The 23727-nt window shown below is 40.9% G+C and overlaps 1 protein-coding gene across 14 annotated transcripts in view; it reads right to left on the reverse strand.

Moving 5' to 3' along the window:
• The window catches only part of Ptprt (protein tyrosine phosphatase receptor type T), a 1105935-nt gene that overhangs the window by 709013 nt on the left and 373195 nt on the right, over positions 1–23727 (reverse strand). For 13 of the 14 annotated variants that reach the window (XM_040732973.1, XM_040732967.1, XM_040732972.1 and 10 more), the window contains 2 exons: positions 20719–20990; positions 10498–10579 (listed from right to left, as the gene is read on the reverse strand). In XM_040732973.1, coding sequence (XP_040588907.1) covers positions 10498–10579; positions 20719–20990 — 354 coding nt within the window. The remainder of the gene's footprint in view (positions 1–10497; positions 10580–20718; positions 20991–23727) is intronic. The other variant, XM_040732970.1, reaches the window with a different exon arrangement.

A 23727-nucleotide genomic window follows, 5' to 3' on the forward strand; every position in this document is an offset into this window, starting at 1 on the left:
GACTGTCTACATTGGGTTGATCTGTGGCCATGTTTGTGGCTGTTATCTTCTTCTAAAGTAATATTTTTGTTAATTTTATGGCAATTTCCTAAATTTACTTTTATCATATGTACCACCAACTCCTCCTATATCCACCCTCTTCACCCTCCCCTCCCTATCCACACAACTTTGAATGTTTTTCCCTCTCTACATTAAGAGCACTTTACTTTGCTCAACATTCTGGAACAAAGTTCACCTACATGGTTGGTCACAGCACTGAAGAAAACTGGCTCTTCCTCTTCCCACATCTATCTCATGCCAATAGCTCCTAGGACGCTGGTAGAATTTCACACCACTTCCTGTCTGCATCCTGGAATTTTATTTGACTTGAGCTGGTACAGATCTTGTGCAGTTAGTAAGAATTCATATGTGAAATTGTCCTGTTGTGTCTTTGATGTTATCCATGGTCTCTGGCTCTTACAAATCCTTTCATCCCCTCTTCCACAATGACCCCCGAGTCTATGTGAAAGTGTGATGCTATGTATATACCATTTAGGGAGGGGCATTCTAGCATCTCTTATTTTGTGCACATTGACCTTTTGAGAGTCTTTGTGTTAATTTCTATCTGCTACAAGTAATGGTGTTTGAGGTGCACTGATCTACAGCAGAAAGTCATTAGTAGTCATTTTAATATTATGTGTTCATTTAGCAGACTAGTACTACTAGGTCCTCCCCTGGGTACTATGGCCTATCTAACCACAAGTTCTTAAATCTATTAGTAATTCCAGGTATGGGTTCCATCTCATGGATTGGGCCTTTGGTACAATCAAAAAGTGATTGGGTACTCCTATAACATTTGTGCCACTACTGTATGAATAGGCATATCTTATCATGTTATTTGGTGTTACAGCATTTAGGATTCGAAACTTTGCAAAAATGATAGTTACTTTTTTCTGATTTTATTACATTTTTGTTTTAAATTTTCTCTTCCTATATCTGCATAGCATTTTCCTGCACTGTGAGAGCTAGCCAGTAGAGGTAAAACTTCCAGGTCAATACCAACTTCATTTCTAAGTGTGTGAATTCTTAAGAAATATGATATTATCACTAAGTTCTGGATGGTAAACAATAATAGCCTATAGTCCTATGTTTCCATGTGACATTTTCAAAAGCCCTGTCACTGTTAGTTTTCCTCCCTATATTCTCTCCTCTACATTATCCTGTTGTGGAATAATCTTTCTGTACACTGTGAAAATGTGTCTTTACCAAGGCACATTCTGATTGGTTTAATAAAGAGCTAAATAGCCAATAGCTAGGCAGGAGATATAGATGGGACTTCCAGGCACAGAGAGGACTCTGGGAAGAAGACGGGCAGAGAAGCCAGGCAGATGTTAACAAGTCAGACACACAGAGATGGGACAGAGGTAAAAACCAGGTGGTAGAATGAAGATTAATAAAAGTACGAGTTAATTTAAGTTATAAGAGCTAGTGGGACAAACCTAAGCTAAGGCCAAGCTTTCGTAATTAGTAAGCCTCTGTGTCATTATTTGTGAGCTGGGGACCCAAACAGAAATTCTACTACACTGTCTTCCTATGGCCCATATAAATTTAATCCTTCCTACTGTTCTATTACTCCTTTTTAATGCTCCATGGTACTGTGGTCTATCTCTCCTCCCTTGAAAGCTCGCCTCCTGCCATGGGTCCTTACTAACTTCCTAATCTCTGTGGGTATTTGAAACAAACACACACACACACACACACACACACACACACACACACACACACACCTGGCTCAAAGCTAATATATACAAATGAGAGAAAATGTATGATGCTTGTCTTTATGGGACTGGATTATCTCACTCAGAATCACTGTTTCTAGTTCCCTCCACTTAACCTGAGAATTTCATAATTTCATTTTTAACAGTTTAATATTTTATAAGTTCATTTTTCTTAGTAGTTTAATATTCAATTGTGTAAATGTGCCACATTTTCATTATCCATTCATCATTGGTGGGCATCTAAGGCCATTTCCATTCACTAGTTATTGTGACTAGAGCATGAAAGAGCTAGTGCCTCTATACTAAGATACAGTCTTTTGCATATATTCCCAAGAGTGGTACAGCTGGATTCTGTGGTAGATCTATTTCCATCTTATGAGGATGGATTTTCCTCCACACTGCTTTTCATAATGGTTGCCCAAGTTTGCATTCCTACTAGCAAAAAAAAAATGTGTTCCCCTTTTTGTTAGGGATTTCTTAACTAAGTTAATTGATTTAGGAAGATACATCTCAATGTGGATAGGGTGCCATTTCCTAGACCCAAGATCCTAAATTTTGTAACTGGAGAAATTGAGCTGAGAATAAATAAGTAAGCAAGCAAGAATGCATGTATACATTTCCCTCTGTTCTTGACTCTGAGGGTGAGTGTCTGCTTCAAGCTCCACTGCTTTGCATTCCTGACTATGGGAGATTGTAACCTAGTGTTTTAAGTCAAATAAATTCTTTTCTCCTAAGTTGCTTTTTATCAGGTATTTTATCACACAACAGAGATGAAACTAGAACAGTTACCAAAGCTTCAGAGCATCACAGAGAGACACAAAGAATTCAGTCTAGTTCCATCTGAGCTCTAAACTCAATTTTGAACCTCTTGCTTTCTTGGCCTTAAGAGGAAATATGGAGTCATCAAACAGGCCTTGGAGTGCAGAGAAAGGACCCTAACAGTGGACTGTGATGACTCTAATAGCTTCTCTGTTTGCTCCCAAATTATTTTACAAGGAACCCCCATCCATGCTACTTTGCCCTGTGGATATTTTGAACTGTCTTGTCTACCAAAATATGCTACCACCTGTAAGACTCTCCCAAACCCATGGACTTCATTATGATCGATGACACATGCTGTGAAAAAGTCCACACCATCTGCTCAGGTCTTTAAAGCAGCTGACAACAGTTCAATAGCCCCACAAGCTACTGTCAGAGCCATGTGCCTAAAGTGCCATGGGTTCAAAGCCCAGATGAGACCACTTATGCTGGTTTTCTTCAAGTTCAAATTTCTTGCATCTGCCAATATGATAAATGTCATGATGCTCTGGTTGCTTCTAATTTCTCTCCATTGGTTCTCCTATAATTCTGTGAAGTGATTTTGGAACTATCAGTTATTCATCCAGAAATGGAGAAAACCTTGTAGGTATGTTCTGCTCTGGTTTTAAATGGGGAAGGGAGCACCCATCCTATATAGGGAGGGGGTGTCTAGGCTCCAAAATCAAAACATCCTGTTGAGTCTTACAAAGGTCACCCTCCTCTAACACTTTGAGTCATGGGGCAGGTGGTTAAGTTCTGGGAGACGTACAGTTAGAGATAGTTCCTCTTTGGTCATTTATTGCCTATTTCTGACTCCTCCCTCTTCTACCTTCTCAGCAACAGAGCTTCATTCATCAGTCTTTCATTTTCATTCTATCTCCTTCCTCTCTTCTAAATTCAGACTATAGATATTGAATGTCCATGGGTGTTAATATTCTGTAGAAACACTGGTGATTCTGATTTACAGCAGAGACATCAAACCCAAACCCTCACAGGAACCAGACAGCTATGCAAATTAACAAAGTGACTCTACTGAAAATCAAAACTAACAGAAATACCCCCTTCTTGCTCCATCTTTCATTTTCCATTTTGAAAAGAAATTTCCATAAAATAAAGACAAAATTGTTGCAAGCAAAGTGAGGACTGGTATTTAGCACCATTTTCAATGTTGGCAAATTATTAAGGAATGGTGGATAAATAGGGGCACTAAAAGGATCTCATGAAAGGCAAGCTCTGCTACTAAAAGCCAACAGGGAGTGAGATGGTTGTGGGAGTACTTTGCTCAGAGCTGTCAGTCATCTTATTTCTCCAGGAAAATAAGCAGTTCACATTTTACATGAAGCCCCTTATCCTAAAATCTTGAGTACATTTGATGAAAGCACTTCAGTCTTAGCCAAACTCATTAGTAGACAGGTCCCACCAGTTCTTGGCCTCTGATAAGTTGCTCTTATGTTCATTCTCTTATGGCCAGTTGTACCCTATCTGTAGACCCATAAACCCAATAGTGACTCCAATCCCTTCACACACTGTGGGAACCACTGGACTGCAGTGGTTCTCAATTATCTTCTCATTCTGCAGTCTCCCCGCAGGCCCTCACCCTTATCTCTACTTTTTGAGGCCCTGGATCACCCCTGACCTATGTTTGGTATCTTTGGGTTAAGATCTTCCTTGTGTTTGGTCTTCTCTGGGATCCTGGCTTCTCTAATCTTCTCTCCACCACCAACTCCAGTCTCCTCTTCCGTCACCTTTTCATTCGTTATCTTCCCTCTGCCTCTGCACTTCAGGGAACGAAATTATTGTACCAAAGTCAACTCACCCACCTTTAGCCAAACATGGGTGATCTTGGGTCCCCCAAGCAGCCATTAGCTAGACTTGAGGCACCCCCTCCCACTGCTCACTGAGACTGAGTTCCCCTAAAATGGGATCCTGCTGAACAGGGTTAAGAGGAAACTGGCTGTGCATTTGGGGCAAAATGCCGGTGACATTTAAACTCCTGCAGATGTCAGTGCAGCATCTGAAGACATATTATTGTGCCCTTTATCTCGCTCTTTAAACCTGACAATGCTCAGCAGGAAGCCACACAGTTGGAGTGAAAGCTCCTACATACATTAGAACCTTGTTGCTGTTGCTGAGGGACATGGCCCTGCAATAGGGGGAAAAATAGGTTTGAAAAAATTCTAAAAGTCAACTTGGGAGCTAGAAAGTTTGAAACTGAGTGGAACAGTGTGCTGAAATTTATTGAAGTTATAACTGCAGTGGCCCTGGTAACAGCTGACATCAAGACCCAGCAGCGGATGGTAGCTACGGCCAAAATAATTCTGGAATAACAACAACAAGTTAAATGGGCTATAAAATATGGGTGAGAATTTTTCCATTGCAAAAGAAAATAATTTATTGGGAGGATTATGCCTGACTTTTGGTCACTGTTTTAAAAGCTTTGAGGCAAACATTTAAAGCTAGCTTGGATGGGTAGAGGATAAGATAGCAAATCAGTTATGATTACTCTGTTCACAACTTTTAGAATAATTAATGAAATCCTCTATTGATAAACTATGGTCATATGTCAATAGCAATTGTTTTGAAGGACAGAAGTGGAGATTCATAAGAATTTGAAGATATAAGGAAATGCATTTTCAATATAGTTAAAATCTTCCAAACTTCTGAGTAAAGCTAAGGATTTGAGGAGAACACTGCAGTACGATAGTCAGCTAAGAAGGTACATAGGTTATATGATGTGTAATCCCATGAGCAGTTCCAAGGCCTGTGGTTACCACCTTAGAGGTAACAGGAATACTCAGAGATGTGGAAGCAGTCATCTTCGGGGTATATATTTCCCAACCAAGCCAATCAAATAAGACTAGCTACTTCCAGTACCCAAATACAATGACAGTCTAGCCACCACTTTGCCAAGGTCTGTGTTTCTTCATAGCACTGATGTCTCTTGGAAACTCAAACATAGAATGTGTCTGTGCCTCATAAGAACTGATTAAGCCAAAATTAGGCTGTTGGGTAGTCCCTGATCTGATCCAACTAGTGTCCTTTCTGGAAGAGGAGATGTGGACATGCAAGAAGACACCATGGACTTACAGAGAGAAAAGACCACAAGAGGTTGTCCTAAGGAGATTTTTGCCAACCTAGGAAGATCATCTGCAATGCCAAATTTTCAGCACCTTAACCTTGAATTCTATCCGCAAGGGCTATTAGAAAATGTAGTGTGATCACTTAAGCCACCTAGTCTCTGGCATGTCTGGACCACAGTCCTCGTGAAGCAATAAACCATCTGTTACACATAATATAATTGCAGCATTAGTTGTTTTGTTTCAGTCTCATTCACTTTACTGTTGGCCTACGAGGACAGACAATGAATTTGTCTTGTGTAGTTTCACAATCCCAGAGCAGTGCCTGACAACGAGTACATGCTCTGTAATCGCTTTCTGTGTGATAAGTGACTGACTCCTCACCGTCCTGCTCCAGGTCACTACTGTTTATTGCATAGCTCCAGAATGTTCTTCCTTATGGTTTCCCCATCCTTCTCATGGGACTTAAATTCAGAGGCTGTATAGCACCCTTTATGAGTTAAGTGAAATCATTCTGCCCACAAATAAACCTTTCTAGCATCACCTCCCTGCACTTAAGACTAATATCCACTCATGATGATGCCTGAGGCCCTGTGTGATGAGGTCCCAGGTCACCTGCCCAAGGTTCACCTGGGACATAGTTGTGCTGTATCTACATGCTCACACTGTCAGCATGAGGCTGTTCCCCAAGGCAGGGCTTTTGCACTTGCTGTTTCCTCTTCTTGGAAGCCCCTTCCCAAATTCTTAGAAAGTAAAGTCCTTTCCATGATTAGAGTCCCACATCTTTGAAGACTCATCCCATGACATGACCATACTACCTAAAGAGTCTTGTAGAGTCCCACTTCCCATATTTATCACATTCCCACTACTTTCCCTTACCTCAAAGTATCCATTGCTTATCTAGTATTAGATACTCAGTTTCTTTTCTCCTTTTCACCCCTTGCCAATGAAACTCCACAACCACAGGAGCCAACCCTTTCTTACTTAACTATCTGCTATGCCCAGAAAATCTCTTGAACACATAGCTCACAATCAGTGATTTACTTGTTGAAATGAAGAATGGCTAAAATCGTGGGATAGCAATGAACTGAACATATGAGCTGTGGGTGTACCTCACAGGACTCCACACACTGGCAGTGTTTGCACATCTTCTTAATGTGATTTTCTCCAATTCTAGCTACTCTTTCATGGGCCTCACATTGTGTTTTCTGGCAAGAATGTGCTTAAGCTTCCTAAGCACTGGTGTTGAACACAGTCACAATACACCATGGAGAAATAAAACCAAGGTCGTGTCTTCTAGAATTATATCCCATGGCCCATTTGCTGGGTAACCGACTCTCAGCAATTCTATAACCATGAAATTCACACTTCTCAGCAGAAGGAGGATGGTACTATCAGGAGAATCTTAAATTTACAGATATCCCAGTGAAAACATGGAAGATTCCCAATGATCCTTATGGTTTTGTGGATAGAAAGCTTTCCAAATGCACTCCAGAGATTCAACAAAGAGAAGAGAGTACTTGCTGGTAATGGATAGGACTTGGGAATAACGCAGTGATACAAGGACAAGATATGAATGTCTAGGTATTATGGTGAAAGTGAAGTTTCCTGAAGGAGCACAGAGCACTGGGATCCAAGGACAGAATATCATGATGCATTCTGCTGGGGAAAAAAGCAAGTATTACCTAGAAAGACCAAGTCCAAGCATAAAAATAATGAATTTAGATAGCAAAGGTGGACACACTCTATGGGGATAGACGTGTGAAGGGTGTAAGGAAGATAAAGGGTTTATGGGGGAGACTGCTCAACACTGGAGAATGTCCAAGTTTGATAGTGTAGTTAAATGGAAGTGAGAAGAGCAGGTGCTTCTAATATCACTGTCCAGCCTTAGAATGCAGATCATTCCCCAATGGGCATCTGACATTGATAAACTGAAGAGAATCAAAAGAGAGAGACAGTACAGGTAAGGGGAAGCATCTGCATGCCTTCCATAGAAACCCTGTACTGCTGGGGGGCTTTGGATCCTCTTCCTGTGATGTTCACTTCAGCATAGACATTTCCCAAGCATGAGATAGCAGACAGAACCATCTGAGACACTCTGAAAGGCTTGAGATACAACCCAGAGAATAGTGAGAACAATAGGGAACATAGTCTACTTCATGTTTCTGAGTGGCTGGTTTATTCCTGAGAGACAGAGTCTTTCAAACATAGATATCAGACCCAGTTCCTCCAAACATTGTCTGGGACTTGGAACTTGCCATAAAATTTTCCAGAGATGGTGCTTTATCCATGGGGGTCTTCTCCCCAAAAGGGGGAAGGAAATGAAGATTGAAGATCTGACAAATAAATAACAACATTTACATTTCAATTACAGCAACGGGGGGGGTGTTGTGAGACTCATGACCAGATAAGGGTGGGTCTGGGAGTGTATTAAAAGGCACAAAGATAAATACACACACAAGATGCCTCTTGAGGTGACAGTAAGCTGCTCCCTTACTCATAGAATAAATGCTGTGATTTAAATATAATTTGTCTTCCAAACTCACAATGAAGTTGAATCCCCAAAGTCAAGTGACACAAAGAGGGTAGAATCTGATGGTGACATTTAGATTTGGCTGTTTCAGAATGTGGCAAGGCTTGGACAAGTTCTTCACAGTGGAGCACTAACAATCCAATCCTGGCATTAGAAAAAGTAGACAGAGATTTAACATCCAGATATGAACCTCCTCTTTGTTGTCATGTGATGTTCTGCTCTGTCTCCAGACTCTATAAGCTACAAAGCTATCACCAGGCTGGAGCCTATGCCAGTGTTATGCCCTCGAACCTCCAAAAACTGTGAGCTAATAAACATCTTTTCTTTACAAAACTAATTTGCTTGTCCTAGGAGGACTATTTATAACAGTAAGTATCTGTATCAACATTTTTTGAGATGTTTCAAATAAATAACTTAATGATGAGCCTTGGACAAACAAAAACAAACCAAATGGCCAAAGTAGATGGAAAGAAATAATCAAAATCAGGGTTGAAATTAATGGAGTAGAAAAAATACTAAAAATAATCAATAGAACAATGAGATGTTTCTAAAGATCAATAAGAGTGGTAAGCCCTTAGCTAAATTTACTAAAATAAATACAGAAAAGACACAAATCAGTAAAATCAGAAATGAATTGGGAAACATCAGAAGAGATACTAATGAAATTCAGAAAATCCAACATATTTTAAAGCCCCCACTCTACTAAATTGAAAAAATATCCAAAGGAAATGGGAAAATTCTAGATGTATATAACATACCAAAATTAAATCACTATCAAATAAAAAAGGTAAACAGGTCCATAACAAGCAACAAAATTGAAATAGTAACTAAAAGTCTCCCTATTAAAAGTAAGGCCAGCACTGGATGAGCTCACTGCAGAATTCTACAAAACCTTTAAAGAGTAACAACTCAGCTGTCTATGTCAGTCTGCCTCCCAGTCTCAGGGAACATAACAGAAGAGGAGACTGAAAGAATGGAAGAGCCAGAAGACAGGTGGCAGTGTGGGGGGTAGGGGTGGGGCCATTGCTGTCCTTTGAGTATGACATGACTATTGTGTAAGTGAATTCATAGCATCTGTGGTTCCTTACATATGACCTCAGAAACTCTACCAGTTAAAAATCCTAACAAGAATAGAGTAAGGGTTCCCTAGGGACCCCACTCCTAACTGAGGAGCTACTGGCAGTTGATGGCTGCAGTGTGTTGCGGGGGTAGACAGTGTTTTCTTTAGGTGTTGCGACCACTGGCAGTTCCCCATGCCCTAAGGATGAACTCAACAAATATACAGAAAGCACTAATTAGACTCTGTGGGTTTTAAATAATTATAAGCAAGAATGGTGAGAAGGGGGAAGGAAAGCATATGAAGCTGGGAGGGAGTTGTAATATGGGATTCTGGGGGAACTAGAAGGGGACTAATACCTAGATATGATCAAGATACACTATATTGCATGTATAAAATTTTCAAAGAATAAATTAATATTTTAAAAATGTCAGCCTACCATGGATATTTCATCCTACTATATTTAGCTCAGTATCTCATGGTCACATGGGAGAATTAAGAAACACCCAGGAATCATCTAGAACTGAGTGAATGCCAAGAAACTGGTAGGAATCTAAGACAGCAATTCCAAATTGAGGATTTGGCATCCCAGCCAACTCTGGCAGGGGCTTCCATGATCATCTGCACACTATAGTCTTCCATTTGTATACCTATAAGGTATAATATCAGCACAACTGCCTGCACCCAGGACTTGGCTGTGCAGGAGCTGTGTGGCTCCTTGCTGAGACACATTCAAATGTCATTGCAAGAGGGAAACTTAAAGGAGGAGTGGCATCTCGCCCTACACCTACACAGTGCCAAGAAGTGTGTTTAAAATTATTTGTAAAGAATTAATAGCTCTGGAGTCCTTTTCCTTGTGGGTGAAGAGTATGCTAATTTGCTTCATGCTTAATGTTGTTCTTTTTTTGTCTTGTTTTTTTTTCTATAAAAGACAATTATATAAGATTCTATCCAAAGGCCTCTAATTCTTCCACTTCAGTGGTCTGAATCCCACTAATAAACAATCAGGACTTTAGACTCCCTTAATAATGGAGAGAGATTCAGACGGATTGTTTTGCCAGTCTCTGCAAATTCCTGGAGGTGCTGCCTGTTGAACGGGCTGGCAAAATTATGGATTTATTCAGGACTGATTGCACTGGGTATGTAAGCAGTTTTGAAGGATTAAAAGGTAGCAATTGAGAGGGCTGTGAGCTGAATGAACAGGGGCATGGCATCCTTGTGACGACCCAGTCTAGCATGGAGAAAGGATGTGTTAGGAGAAATGGATAGACTTACTGCATGGATGAGCAAGGACCCGGACTTCGTCCACGGCGATGTAACCAGGATGACCCTTCAAAGAGACGGATTCAAATATCACCTGCAATACACAGGACTGATGTCAGATTCACAGAAGCAGTTGTCCACATCCACCTGAAGAAGCCACACAGCCCCCAGTCCCTTTCTGTATCAGCTTCCCACCAGAACCAGCCAAGAATGCCTCACATTAGGAGAGTAAACCATGCTTCCAGTTGACTTGGGTTTCCAAACAAGGCAAAAGTCTACACTCTGGAGGCCAGCAATAGAAGCTAGCCATGTGAAGCATTTTTAATGGATTTCAGATATAACACTCAGCCATAACAACAAACAATTTGAACAAGACCCTGGGTCCCCACCAGTACCTCCCTCATTGTGGTTTCAAATGAATTACAGAGGGAACTACTTACAAATAGCCCAATTTCCTTATTGTCTTGGAAACCAGCATAAGCCAAGGAGAGTTAGTCCTGATGTGACTTGATAGTCAACTTGGACTTCCTGAGTGTCTGTGTGTGTGTCTTTCTGTGTGTGTGTGAGTCTGTGTGTGTATGTGTGTGTGTGTGTACATGTGTATATTTGTATGTGTGTTTGGTGGTCAGAGGTTAACCTCTATTGTCTTCCTCAGGTGCCAGCCACCTGGTTTTTAATTTTATTTATTTATTTTTTTTGAGATGGAGTCACTCACTTGGCTTGCAGTTCTCCTATTTCCTGTCTATACCTTCCCAGCACTGGGACTACAAAAATGTGCTGCTAAACACCTGCCTCCTTTTCACAGGGGTGCTAGGGATCAAACTTTGCAGGCTGAGCCATTTCCTGGATGCCTTCCTAACACCTCTTAGAAACTAGAAGCAATGTACTCTGTACTCGATTGACTGTATCTGTGAGTGGAAGGAAGCAGAACTTTTCTCTACTGACTCCTACAAAAACTTTTTACTTCCACAGGATTTGATAATTAAGATTTCCTGACTTTCTCTTCAGTGAGGAGGAATGAGTATCTTTGTGAGTACCATGGCCAGAACCTTTCACACTCCCCCGACTACACCAGCTCCATTCTCTAATTTGAACATGACATTTTACAATCCTCTGTCAGACTCTTACCTGACAACCTTCTCCCAATTCGCTATTCTTTCATCTGCTCCCTAGACTCACACAGTACCCGGATCTGTATTTCCCCAGAGTCTACACGGTCACCTAGACCCTCCTACATTCTTGCCAAGCCCAGGCTCCTTCTATTATGATGGCTAATCCCCAATGTGATTCTTCACAACTCTTTTTGAACCTTGTCAAGCCAGTTGTGGACCTTCCTTCTCCATCCACAAACCCTACCCAGCATTCTCCTTTCATCATGTAGCTGCCCAATCGTGGAAGGACCTAGAGCTTGGAGAATATCAGGGAGGAACTGACTTCTCACTTCTTACCCACAAACCTATCCATCTTCCACACCAACCATAATCTCTGCAAGTAAGTCCATACCCTTGAAACTGGCTGATCCCTGCTGAAGTTTCCAGAATCTTGTCTCTTCTTTTGCTACTCTATTTCCAGGCTCTCCCTCCTTCCCTCTGCCCTTAACACATATTAATGGTTTTAACTTTTCCTAGTCTTAAAAAACTACCTCTTTGTAGAAAGTTCTTCTCTGTGGCCAGTTGTGTTTCAATGACAATCCTTAGTAGCTTAATAAAGTCATTCCTATCACTTCCTTACCTCTACCACAAAATGTTGAGTATAAAATCCAAATCAGTCACATATATTCCTCTCAAGATGGTTTTATTTTAACAGACACTAATATTTTAAATACTAAATCTGATGAAACTTCCCCAAATCTCTCTTATTTTCAGAAGGAAGATGGTGGGGCTGGAGAGATGGCTCAGGAGTTCAAAGCATGGGTTGTTCTTCCAGATATACTGAGTTCAGTTCCCAGCAGCCATATTATGGGTAACAACCTTGTATAACTGTAGTCCCATGACACCTGATGCCTTCTACTGGTACATGTAGACAAAACATCCATATACATAAAATACATAAATAAAAATTACATAAAAAAGAGTTCCCTGTTTTGAGCCATCATGTCTGCACTTACAATTGTAGTATCTGTCTTGTCAGGTAACTTTTCAGGTAGGGAGCATTAATATTCTATTGAGAATGCTGGACACACAACATGCTCAATCAATGTCTACTATAATTATTATTACTTCTTGATCATACTTCTGCAATTATCAATATTCACAGCTTGTCTCTTTCCCAGTCGCTACTTGGGCTTAGAGGATTCTTCACATTTGATTGTTCTCATATATACAAGACCATCCTGTCATAAGTTTATAGGCACTCCTTCTTCTCCATCCTTTGGAGATGGTGATTCTTCTATTCATCATCTGATTGACTATGCACACTCACTCTTCAGCCATTGCCAACTCACTGGGATGCCAAGCCCAGCTCTGTGTCCTATATCTATCATCAGAGCATTAATTAGCATTATCTAACCAGCTCACAGCTCTGAATTTCTACACAGCATGAAGTTTCCTCACATGTAATCTGGATGTAACAGTTCTGAGCATATTTCCTTTGAGTGTTCTACCTTACTATCCAGTGGGCCATCCCTTCTAAAGTACAGTGCTATACCCTTCCCACTCATCATAGCTGGAGATCTGGGTACCTATATGGGCTTCAACTTCAGCCTTCTCCCTTATCTTCAGTTTCCTTTTGATTCTACCTTAGTAGAAGTTCTCAGATATGCCCCCGTTTTTCCATCTCTTTTATTAGACAGATCATAGGAAGCACTCATTTTTTAGTCAAAGCCAGTCAGGTATCAGTACCAGTGTTTAATTCAGCCTGTAACTGTTTATCATAACTGCCATAATGATGTCTTCCAAAATGAAACCCCTGTCCTGTCCCTACTACACAGCTAAAGTCGGTGGTCAAACAATAAACTAGGTGATGAGATCAACAGGATATCTCTCTAGGAAACCATGTTGCCCAGGCATGTGGATTCAAAGCTTAGTGCTCTCAGTGGGCCTGGAGCTCTCATGATTATACCAAGAGACCAGGACAAGAAGGTGGCAATGACTGTGAAGAGGCAGTTTCCTTGGTGGTAAGATCCATCAGTAAAGCTGAGAGTTCTGCTAAATGATGAGGGGAGTAACAGCCATACAGTATCACAGTTGCTTCTGCACAATGACCACTCTCAAAAACTGTTTTCCTAAAACAGTACAGTCCTTCAGAGAGAATTAACATATAGGATTATGCATGATCTTGAAAAGGTGCAGAGATGAAAGAATGATCTTTCCTTCATTCTGCAGAAGGGGAAATCTTTCTATAAAGAACCAGGTGTCTATGTGTGTGGGGGAGGAGAGAGAGAGAGAGAGAGAGAGAGAGAGAGAGAGAGAGAGATGAAGTAATTCAGTGGAAAAACAAAGTAAAGTTCATAAAAAATCAAAAGAAAATAGAGTATATAAAGCAAATATATTTCAAAAGCAATAGTAGAAAAGTATTTACACTGTGAAATAAAAAAATGACAAATACAAGAAAAATGTTTCTGTTTTGACAATAACTATAAATGGGTTAAAATAGAGGAAAACACCTAGACGTCTAAATAATCAAAGTCTAATTGTATGCTGTAAGATAAGCACCTAAGGCAGAATAACTCAGTAACCTTGCAAATAACGAATGGAACAAAGACACAATAAGGAAAATGCAAGTGAACAGAAAACAGTTGTTATAAAAAATAATGGGATTGCTCCAAAGTAGATTTTTAACCAAACTGAAAAATATAAACCATTAAATAGACTAAATTGACCATTGAAAATTGTATCTACATCCCTCAAGATAAGAAACGTGAAAGGAAAATGATGATCGGGGAAAAGAACACAGTATCTAAAGACTTTGACCTACTTCTAGGTCAATAAAACAGATCAATCAAACATAAGAACCAATACAACAAATATATTTTCTCCTAAATGTGTAATGAATATACTGAGAAAGCAAAATTTCTATTCAAATGCTCATAGATTTGTAAGGATCATAAGCTAGATTATAATATAACTCCAATAAGAATCCCAATGAATAAAATTTGTATATATTTAATTTTATACATTTTTGTAACCAAATTTCCTAAAACTAGAAAATAATAACAATCTTAAAATCAAAAGTTATACAATGCATATTAATAACTATGATGTGATAGTATGTTTCTTATGTCAACAAGAGTCTGAAAAAAATCGAAAGTCAAATGACAACCCGAGATCAAGACTTGCAATATATATTAAAAAAGCATATCCTTTTTTATTTGGGGAGTTCAAATGAATTATTGACAGGCAAGAAAAGAAATGAATAATATTCCTCCCAACAAAACTCTGGCAAGGTAATTCAATAGGAAAAAAATCACCAAAAATTAAGTAAGAATCACAATCTCTAAGTGCAAATTTCTTAAATGTCATAGAAGATGTTCTGAGGTGATTCAAAAGATGCCTGTTGCCTTAGGTGGCAATGACTGCTCCACCACTTAGCACTGGGATAGAAGGTGCTGATCGCTGACTAGCAATTAGCCAGAGCCTTTTTCTCAGGACAGATACCACAAAGGAGGATGCTAATATCTTCTCAAAAGAAGGTCCATCCAGGAACTGTGAACAGAGAGATAATGACCGTCTTTGGTCATGAAAATGGGAGAAGTGATGGAGGTAGGTAGACATGAGTGGAGAAGACCTGAGAGTTCTCTAGATGTGGATGTCTCCAAGGAGCAGGAAGGGAGATAATGGAGTTAGGTGGAATATTGAAGTAGGCCACATGACCAGAAGGGTAAAGGGCATTCATATAAGTTGGGACCCTGGATGCAAAGATCATAGTGGAAGACCTGATCCCAGTATCTCAAGCTCTGTGAAGGATATCCCTCAGCCTCAAGGATGCTTCATGGAACCTACTGTCAACTAGAGCTAGGTTGGGCCTAAAGCTTTGCTGGATACCTCCTGATGCAGGCACAGGAAGGGGGCTTATACAGAGCAGTTCAAATCTGCCTCTGTGCAGAATCAAAGCCTAGAAGGAACTTCCAGCAAAGACTGAGGTTGGATTACACTAAAGTAAAAAAAAAAAGTGGTGATGCATGTGTTTGGGGAAGGATGTTAACATATCAAGTCACAGCTTAAGAGACCCAGGGTTTCTCTATGATCTTCTGCATCCCTTCTGCAGAATACACAGCAAAAGTTTCAAAGGGCTGCAAACATTTCTTAAAAGTTAAGAGAAAAATGTTGGCTTATCAGAGTCTCTCTCAGGAAGAGTGCTCTGCAGGCATTAGGGGGAGGATTGCTTAGAGTACAATCAAGGGACATTCCTTCCCACTCCAGCTCACAGAGGCCACTAGAGGTGGAGGGGCATTTGCTTCATAATAGAGATGGAGTGTGGGACAGGAAACAGGGTGGGACTCAAAGGGTGGAAGACAGGGCAAGTTGTGGTGACAAAACCTCCTGAATTATCACTGTCAATACAAAACCTAAAGTGTCAGATGCCAGAAAGATCCTGAGCTCTGAGGAGAAACATAGCAGCACCAGATGAGTGCTCATTACAAGGGTCTACAGAGCACATTTCAGCGATGAGTAAAAGGCCATTTTCCTTAGACAGGACATGGAGAGAAGAGAAGGCAGGTGGCTGAAAAATTACAAACAGTGTTATTTTTCCCCTAAATATTGGGACAGAAAAGGTCAGAGCCACAAAAATATGAAATCAAATAGATATCACCTGGAAAGAGGCACAAGGCTTCACGGGTATTGAATCAACTTTTTAGGCGGTGAGGCAGGCAGGGGTGTGGGGTATGGGCTGCAAAGGGATTTTTCTCACCTGAGACCCTGCTGAAGGCTCAACATTCAAAAGCCCAACAATATGAAAGATGGCGTCTTTGTTAATTACAGAGCTAAAGTCAATTTTAGGACTGTGAAATATGACTTTCATAAATGAATTCACAAACCCGTGTAGTTCAAAGCCCAGCTATGCTGAAAACCGAATTTGGCCCAGTTCACAGGACCTATGCACAAGACAGAAGCTCAGAGTCCATCCAAAGAATTTCAAAGCCTGTTTTGTTCCCTTCCTGAGTCTCTTGAGGTGTCCCCTTTCTCATTATTCTCATTATGCTACACATGAGTGTGTGCATTTGCATCTTCGAATCTGGGAATACAGGTATCTGTGTGTGCTCAGCTGTACTTATGGCCATGTGAGTGCGCAGAAATGGCTGAGTGTGCACAGGGGCGACGTGCTCTTTCCACAACGCTGCTCTCAACACATGAATGATTTGTCCTCACAAAGCTCAGAGCAAAGGGAATGTGAGGACAATAGGAATTGTTTGGAAGTCTCTCTCTTGGTAAGGCTGCTCACCTAAGAAAAGTCACAGAGGCCACAGATGATCAGCCAAACAATGCAGTATTGTTCTTCAGTGATGGCTTCTTCCCATCCAATCCTTTCCCTCTATTTCTCTTCCTTCTTCCTTCCAATCACTACAAGCCTGACATGCCTCTCCATATGCGATATACTTTAACTTACAGAGGAACCTGGTACCTGTTCCTCTTTCTAACTTACACGTGAGACATTGGGACCCTATATAATAGATGACAGGACACAGGTGACATCACACAGTTAAAGAGCAGCAGATTCCCAGAATAGACAAAATGCTTCCTGAAAACACAGAACTCAGAGCTCAGAGATGGAGAACATGGGCAGGATTATGGGAAATCTGACTCACCAATAATTTCCCCTATGTTAGACTGGAGCTTCTGTACAAATAAATAGGATACAGAAATAGACCTACCACAGGCCAAATGTCCTTTCTTTTTCAGTCTCCATCAAAGAGCAGGGCAAATGGAGGGACAGTCCCTTTTCTGGGTCAATTGTCCTGTTTAGTATGCTTCAAGCCATGGCCCTATCCTGCATCTACTCACAGCAGGCTCTACAAAAGGTTGTGTGATTGAAGCCTAAGGCCTCAGAAGAGTATGGAGATAGCATGTTTATACTCAGTGGTACAGCAGGGACACTGTAGTGACCAGGAATTTCAGTTGTGGTCCAAGATTTTTCAATACTTTTCTATGTACTGTTAGATGTTGTAATATATGTCTCAGTCCCATCCATATCAGACTGCAGCAAACTAAGGCCTGGAAATCAAAACTGGGCCATCAGCCATTGCTACACATAAAAGTTTAGTGGTCCAGCAACATCTATTCATTTACACATTGTGAATGTCTACTTTCATGGCACAACTGCAGAGTTGAGTAATGACAACAGACCCACCAAATGAAAGCATTTTCCGTCTGGTTCACAACAGAGATAAGTCAACATAATGCTCTAAATCTTTATGGACATAGACGCTGTGTAACTAAGAAATCCAAATAGTTCCCATGATTCCAAGACAAGAGGAGTAAACCAAAGTTATCTCAGATAAACCAGGAAGCTGGGACACCACTCCCTAGCATATAACCTCTGTGCTAAGACAGTCACATGCTAAAAGCAGGCCAAGGTCAAACTTCCACAGCAGACAGTAGATTAAATACCAGTATACACAGTAGATTAAATACCAATATACAGATTTCTTTCTGGCTGCTTAGATCTCTACTTGGCTGGCTGTACTTCCTAAATAGAGATACCACATAGTTTCCCAAACCTTGAGCCACTTCACCTTCACCAAAAAACATTTCATAAGACATCTAATGCCAGTTCTTTCCAAGATAGCAAAAATAAGTCCCCTTATCCATGAAACTGTGTAGGTACAAAACAAGGGGCTACACCCCAAAGGCAACCTAGACACCTGGCATGTGCTGAAGCAAGCTATGTCACATAGATATTTTATAACGTAAGTTGGTGATAAAAGTTAAGTTGAGCTGGTCAGATATAATATACAGCCTTAATATATGCCATACCTTGTGAATATGCATAAATTTTATGGTCAGGACACCTGCACACTTGACTCTGGTGTGCCATGAAGAGCCTATGATGAATGTTACTTACAAAGCACATAGCAAATGCAAATGTTATAACCTTGTAAATTGCAAATACTGTGAACTCTGAAACATATTTGACACTGTGAATGCCAGATCAAGATTGTGGAGCTGGTACTTCTTAAAAATGTCTCTGCAAGAGGAGAAAAGACAAAGAACTAATGAGGCCAAAGGCACCTTTCTCAAAACATCTACAATAAAAAAGTCCCAGTGTTAATAACACACATGCTAAAACCATTATATTCTCTTTTTAGCCACTTTTCTTGGTAAGACATTACTGCTCTCACAGAGGGAGTAGGTGCTTTACTTGATGCAAAGTGAAAATAGTCCACACTCATTATCACAAGTCCAGGCTCTGTCTGACTCACCTCTGCATTTCTGAAAGGATATTTTGTGCTGTGCCTGTAGCATAAGCACTCAATAAATGGTAGGTATCATCATCATCATCACCATCCTTTCAGCATCACCACCATCATCATCATTGTCCGCTCATCATCATCATCATCACCATCCTCAGTATCACCATCGTGATCATCATCATTCTCTCCCCTCTAATTCTAGATGAATTACAGGAAATGCCTAACAGAGGACAAAGCAATCATTCTAAAAACAAATCACAAGCCACTGAAGATAAAATTGGAAATAGATGTGGCAAAAATCTAGGCTAAGTGTTGAAGGTAATTGAGTATTAAATTCTGATTTTTAGCTGCCAAAGCAAAGAAGAAATAGGGCTGAAACTGCCTTAAACAAGCAACCTCAGTAGAGAAATATGTTCCTAACACAGATGGACTGACAGAACTACAAACTGGGTGTGGAACTCAGGGCCATGTAAGAAGCCCTGGCCACTCATCTGCCACCCTTGGGTCTATCTTCTGCCTCCGACACCAGAATATGTCTTCAAAATGCAGATTTGTTGCACCTTCTTATTTGAAAACTTTCATCAATGGTAATGGGGACTGAGACTAGTACAAGGGAGCTTGTTGAATGAAGGAAATGTTCTAAATATGGTTGATAATGGTAAATGCAGAGTACAGCAGATTTACTTAGAAAAGGCACTATATTGAACACTTAAACACAGGTCGATTCCATGATATGGAAATTTTAACTAATGATGTTTTTAAAAGAAAATTTCTCAATAATTTTGACTTGAACCTGTCTGGAGTTGTACCCCTTGCAAACACTGTGTGGAATGCTGTGGGTCTGTATCATTTGATTTCATCCACAGTGTGATATGTAGGACAAGTAAGAATGGTGTTCAAAACAGACACAACAATTTGGTTTTGCAATGACATAGTTAAGTGTGGCTTATAAAAGCATTGGTTCACAATCAGTTAGGAGAAAGTGGCCCTTCCTTCCCAACTGGTAGTTTGTGAATCACTGCTCCAGGACTGGTTTGTTAGCCTGACCTTCAAGCTCTTATAACCTACAGGCTCTGCAAGTTCATTTCCCTGTATCTCTTCTACAAGACATCCTTAAAGGACTTAGTTTCTGCTGGGAGTGACTACAAACATCTGAAATTCTAGCACTTGGGAGACTAAGGCAAGAAGATTGATAATAAGTTCAAGGCCAACCAGGGATGCATTGTGATTTCCAGGATATTCTGGGCTACAGTGTAAGACACTGTCCCAAAATGGGGTGAGGAGTGGATGATAACCAACAAAACCAAGCAATAGTAAGAAAACCAAAAAGAAAAAGGGAACATAGTTTCCAAATTCCTCAAAATCTTCCACTCACTCATGTTCTGCATCGTGCATGAACAAGTTTCCCAGACATTTCAAATGTCTTGCCCTCCCTTTCTAGTCTATTTTAATTCAACCTTACAAATTGGGCCTAGCTGTCTCCTCTTCTTAGACACTATCCTATTGCTCCTCCAATCAAATATTCTCTACCTGACTAGTCAACTTATTTCTCCAGACCTCAAACTTTTTATGCATGGAATCCAGTTATTAGTTTATAAGAAGTTCCAGAGTTTTGCTTTCCTCCAGTCCAGTGTCTGCATTCCTCCACATGAATTCTGCTATTCTTGCTCTGTTTATCTACACATTGGTCCCCCTCTCATGACCTCCAGGGAGGTGGGGGCTACACTGGGTCACCTCTGCAATACTGGGAAAGCCTCTTCAACATGAGTTGAATGAGTAAAAATTAAGGTCCTTTCTAGACCTACCCACTCTAGGAAAGGCAAGGGGTATAAAGATACGTGATTGCTAACCTGTTAGAAAGAGATCAAGATTAAGTGTCATACCTGGTAGAAATGAGGCCAGAAGGTGCTGATGGCAAGCTCTGCCTTCACCCAGCCCTCGGTGACAACCCCAGACACGTTCCAGACAGGGTTCCCTTGGGGACCACCATTCACCTTCACGTAGACATTCAAGGCTCCTGGGCTGGAGCGATCTCGGCTGGAGAAGTAGTAATGGAAGTCAATGCAGTGGGTGTCATTCTCCTTCAGGGTTGGCAGAAGAAGATGGGCTTTCTGGCCTGAGGCCCTTCCAGAGCTGTTCACCATCATGAAAGATCCTAGAGACCCACAGTGGGTAGTAAACAAAAACAAAGAGAGAAAATGTCCTCTGAAAACTTGTCATACCCATACATGGTACCTAGCAGGGAGGTTGGAAATGAAGTTCCTTTAGGTGACAGGTCAGGTTGACTCTGAAGAAGCCATATCCCCTCTCAGAGTCTGAGAAGGACTTCTATAACTAGGGCTAAAATTCCTCTTCGTGGTGGTATTGGAAGCATGAGGAGACAGATGATCCTAAACAGGAAGAATTTCTACCAAGTAGATTGCTTATCACTAAGTGCAGGACCTTGAAGGAAGCAAGGGATTAAAAACCCAAGAAGGGAGCCAACCACAGGTGAAACGGAATGGGAAATAACCTCACATAAGCTGGGATTTGCTCCAGATGAGGCAGAACCTCTACAATATGGGAGGATCCCATGCATGGACAGGTTCTATCTGGAGTTCTGCACTCAGCATTGGAAACCCCATAGTAATGGAGACCGTATACAAAGAGAGCATATCATATCTGAGGAAGAAATATACTCCCCAAAAGTGTGAGAACCAACTAGAATATGCTTAAGGAGAAATGCAAAGTGAGTGGTACTCTACGCACTTAGAGGCTAGTATTAACAGTAGGTATTTATTGGTAGAACATGTAACTGCTACTAATAACTATAACTGCTTCTAAGCATGCAAGAGGCTGTGCCATAGACCTGAGTATGTCTCTTTCCAGCTGCCGTGACAAATAGAAATGTCTCCTGTTATATACCCTTCTTTGGATCCAGGTCCTTTGGCACACTGGCTTTATAGTTCTCTCTGTAGAACCAGAGGCTATCACTTGACACTGGGCAACATTGTGGGACTTACTAATAGAAGCCACACAGGTGCCATTCTAGCTAGGCTTGTCTTCTGGCACTACTTTTTTGTGATAAGAAGCTGATGTTCCAATTGCCTTGGGACATCAATCTGTGAGTAAAGAGCCAAGTCCCCCCACTTGAAAGCAAGATGCACAACCATGTAGACAACATATCTAACCTACATCAGTCAACCTGCAATCGATGCACAGATCAGTGAATATAAGAATCAATATTTACTGTTGTTTGCCACTGCTTTCCTCCTGAGTGTTCACACAACATCGCTGTGACATTGGCTAATTGGTAAAAACCTCCCAAGAACAAGATTCAGATCCATCACTATGAGGAGGCACATCTTAGCTCGTTTTGCAACAGATTTTTATAACAAGTGAAATTTCTGCAAATGGAACCAACTGGCCAGAGACAAAGTGAGTCACTGCAGGTGGTTCCTCAGAGCCTGTACCACCTGGGATATCAAAGGGAATTTCACAACTGAGGGGGAAGGCTCAACTCTGCAACTTAAAAGTCTTATGAACCCAGCAGATAAATTCCAGTAATGCTGGGGTAAATGCTTTCTAGCTAGAAAAACAGAATTGCTTTGAAATCTTCTTGTGACCACTAAAATCTTCATTCTGAATGAAATCTTAAGACCCCTTATCATCAGGCAAAATGAGCCACTTCAGTAGCCATAAGTTACCTCACTCACCTTGATACCAGAGAGACTAAGTAAGGGCTGCAAGGTAATAAGGACTAGGCCATTCATATCTTGTTGAGGTTTTAAACAGAAAAGACCATTTACACCTTGTCTCCTGGATTCTGAACAAATTTACAAGTGGACACCGAAGGGAGATTATATTTAAAACCTCTATACAATTGCTTACAAAGCTGGACTAAAGAAAATATCAGTCTTGAAGACAAATTAGGCTTCAAGCACTACCCACATTCAAGAATAAAAAAATAAGGAAACCATCCTTAACTCAATCCAGATTTCTAGGGGAAAAGCTATTCTTCATGGAAGATGACTGGGGGCATTAGAATGAGCTCATATTAAACCAACAAACAAAATACAGAAAAAACAAGGAAGCCAAATAACAATAACAGAGAAAACTGTAGTCAGATTTTCAAAAATCTACCAATTGGAAAAATCACCCAGCTCCTGGGTTACTATCCAACTGAAGTGGAATAAGAGTTGCCAATAATATAAAGAGCCCTCCTTAATGTCCTGGCAATAACTGAGGATAAGTGGAAAGATATTTCCCTATTTACAGATGTTGTCTAATTATCAAAAGCCCCCAATGAACTAACAAGAAATAAAGCATGAAAAGGGGAAGTGAGGCCCAGAGATGAGACTGAGTCAACATCCATACCTGCGCTTGCTGGTCTACACACAAACTCCTGGTGGCACCCTTGCTAGTCTACACACAGACTCCGGGTGGCACCCTTGACAGATGGCTTATTGCTCTCAACCTTCACAAAGATTGGTGGCTGTCTTTGCCGCTGACCAGCTATGCATCCCAGGAGAGGCAGCCTGAGGAGTGAAATAAGCCTCTCTCCATCCCAGGTTGCACGATGTCTTCTGTCTACACTCACTCCAACTGTCCACCCACCAATCTACACCACTACACATGTACCCATAGCTCCTTATACTCCACAGCAGAGGAAGTCAGGACAGGGTCCTTCCAACAGCTCATGTCACCATTTCCTTTCATCCGAGTTTCAGTAGCTGAGCAAGCCTGCAGAGGAGGTGGCCTTTATTCTATTTAGTACAGCCTCACACAACTCTGGACACAGAAACACTGTTCAAGAGGATACAGAACTCGGTTTCAAAGAAGTCCTAGTATGCTGTGCACCTGTTCCATGCTTGGCCCTTAACAACTGGTTCCCTCTCATGCTCACATCCATC

Source organism: Mesocricetus auratus, unplaced genomic scaffold (genome assembly GCF_017639785.1).
Source record: "Mesocricetus auratus isolate SY011 unplaced genomic scaffold, BCM_Maur_2.0 Super-Scaffold_100028, whole genome shotgun sequence".
NCBI classification, from domain to species: Eukaryota; Metazoa; Chordata; class Mammalia; order Rodentia; family Cricetidae; genus Mesocricetus; species Mesocricetus auratus.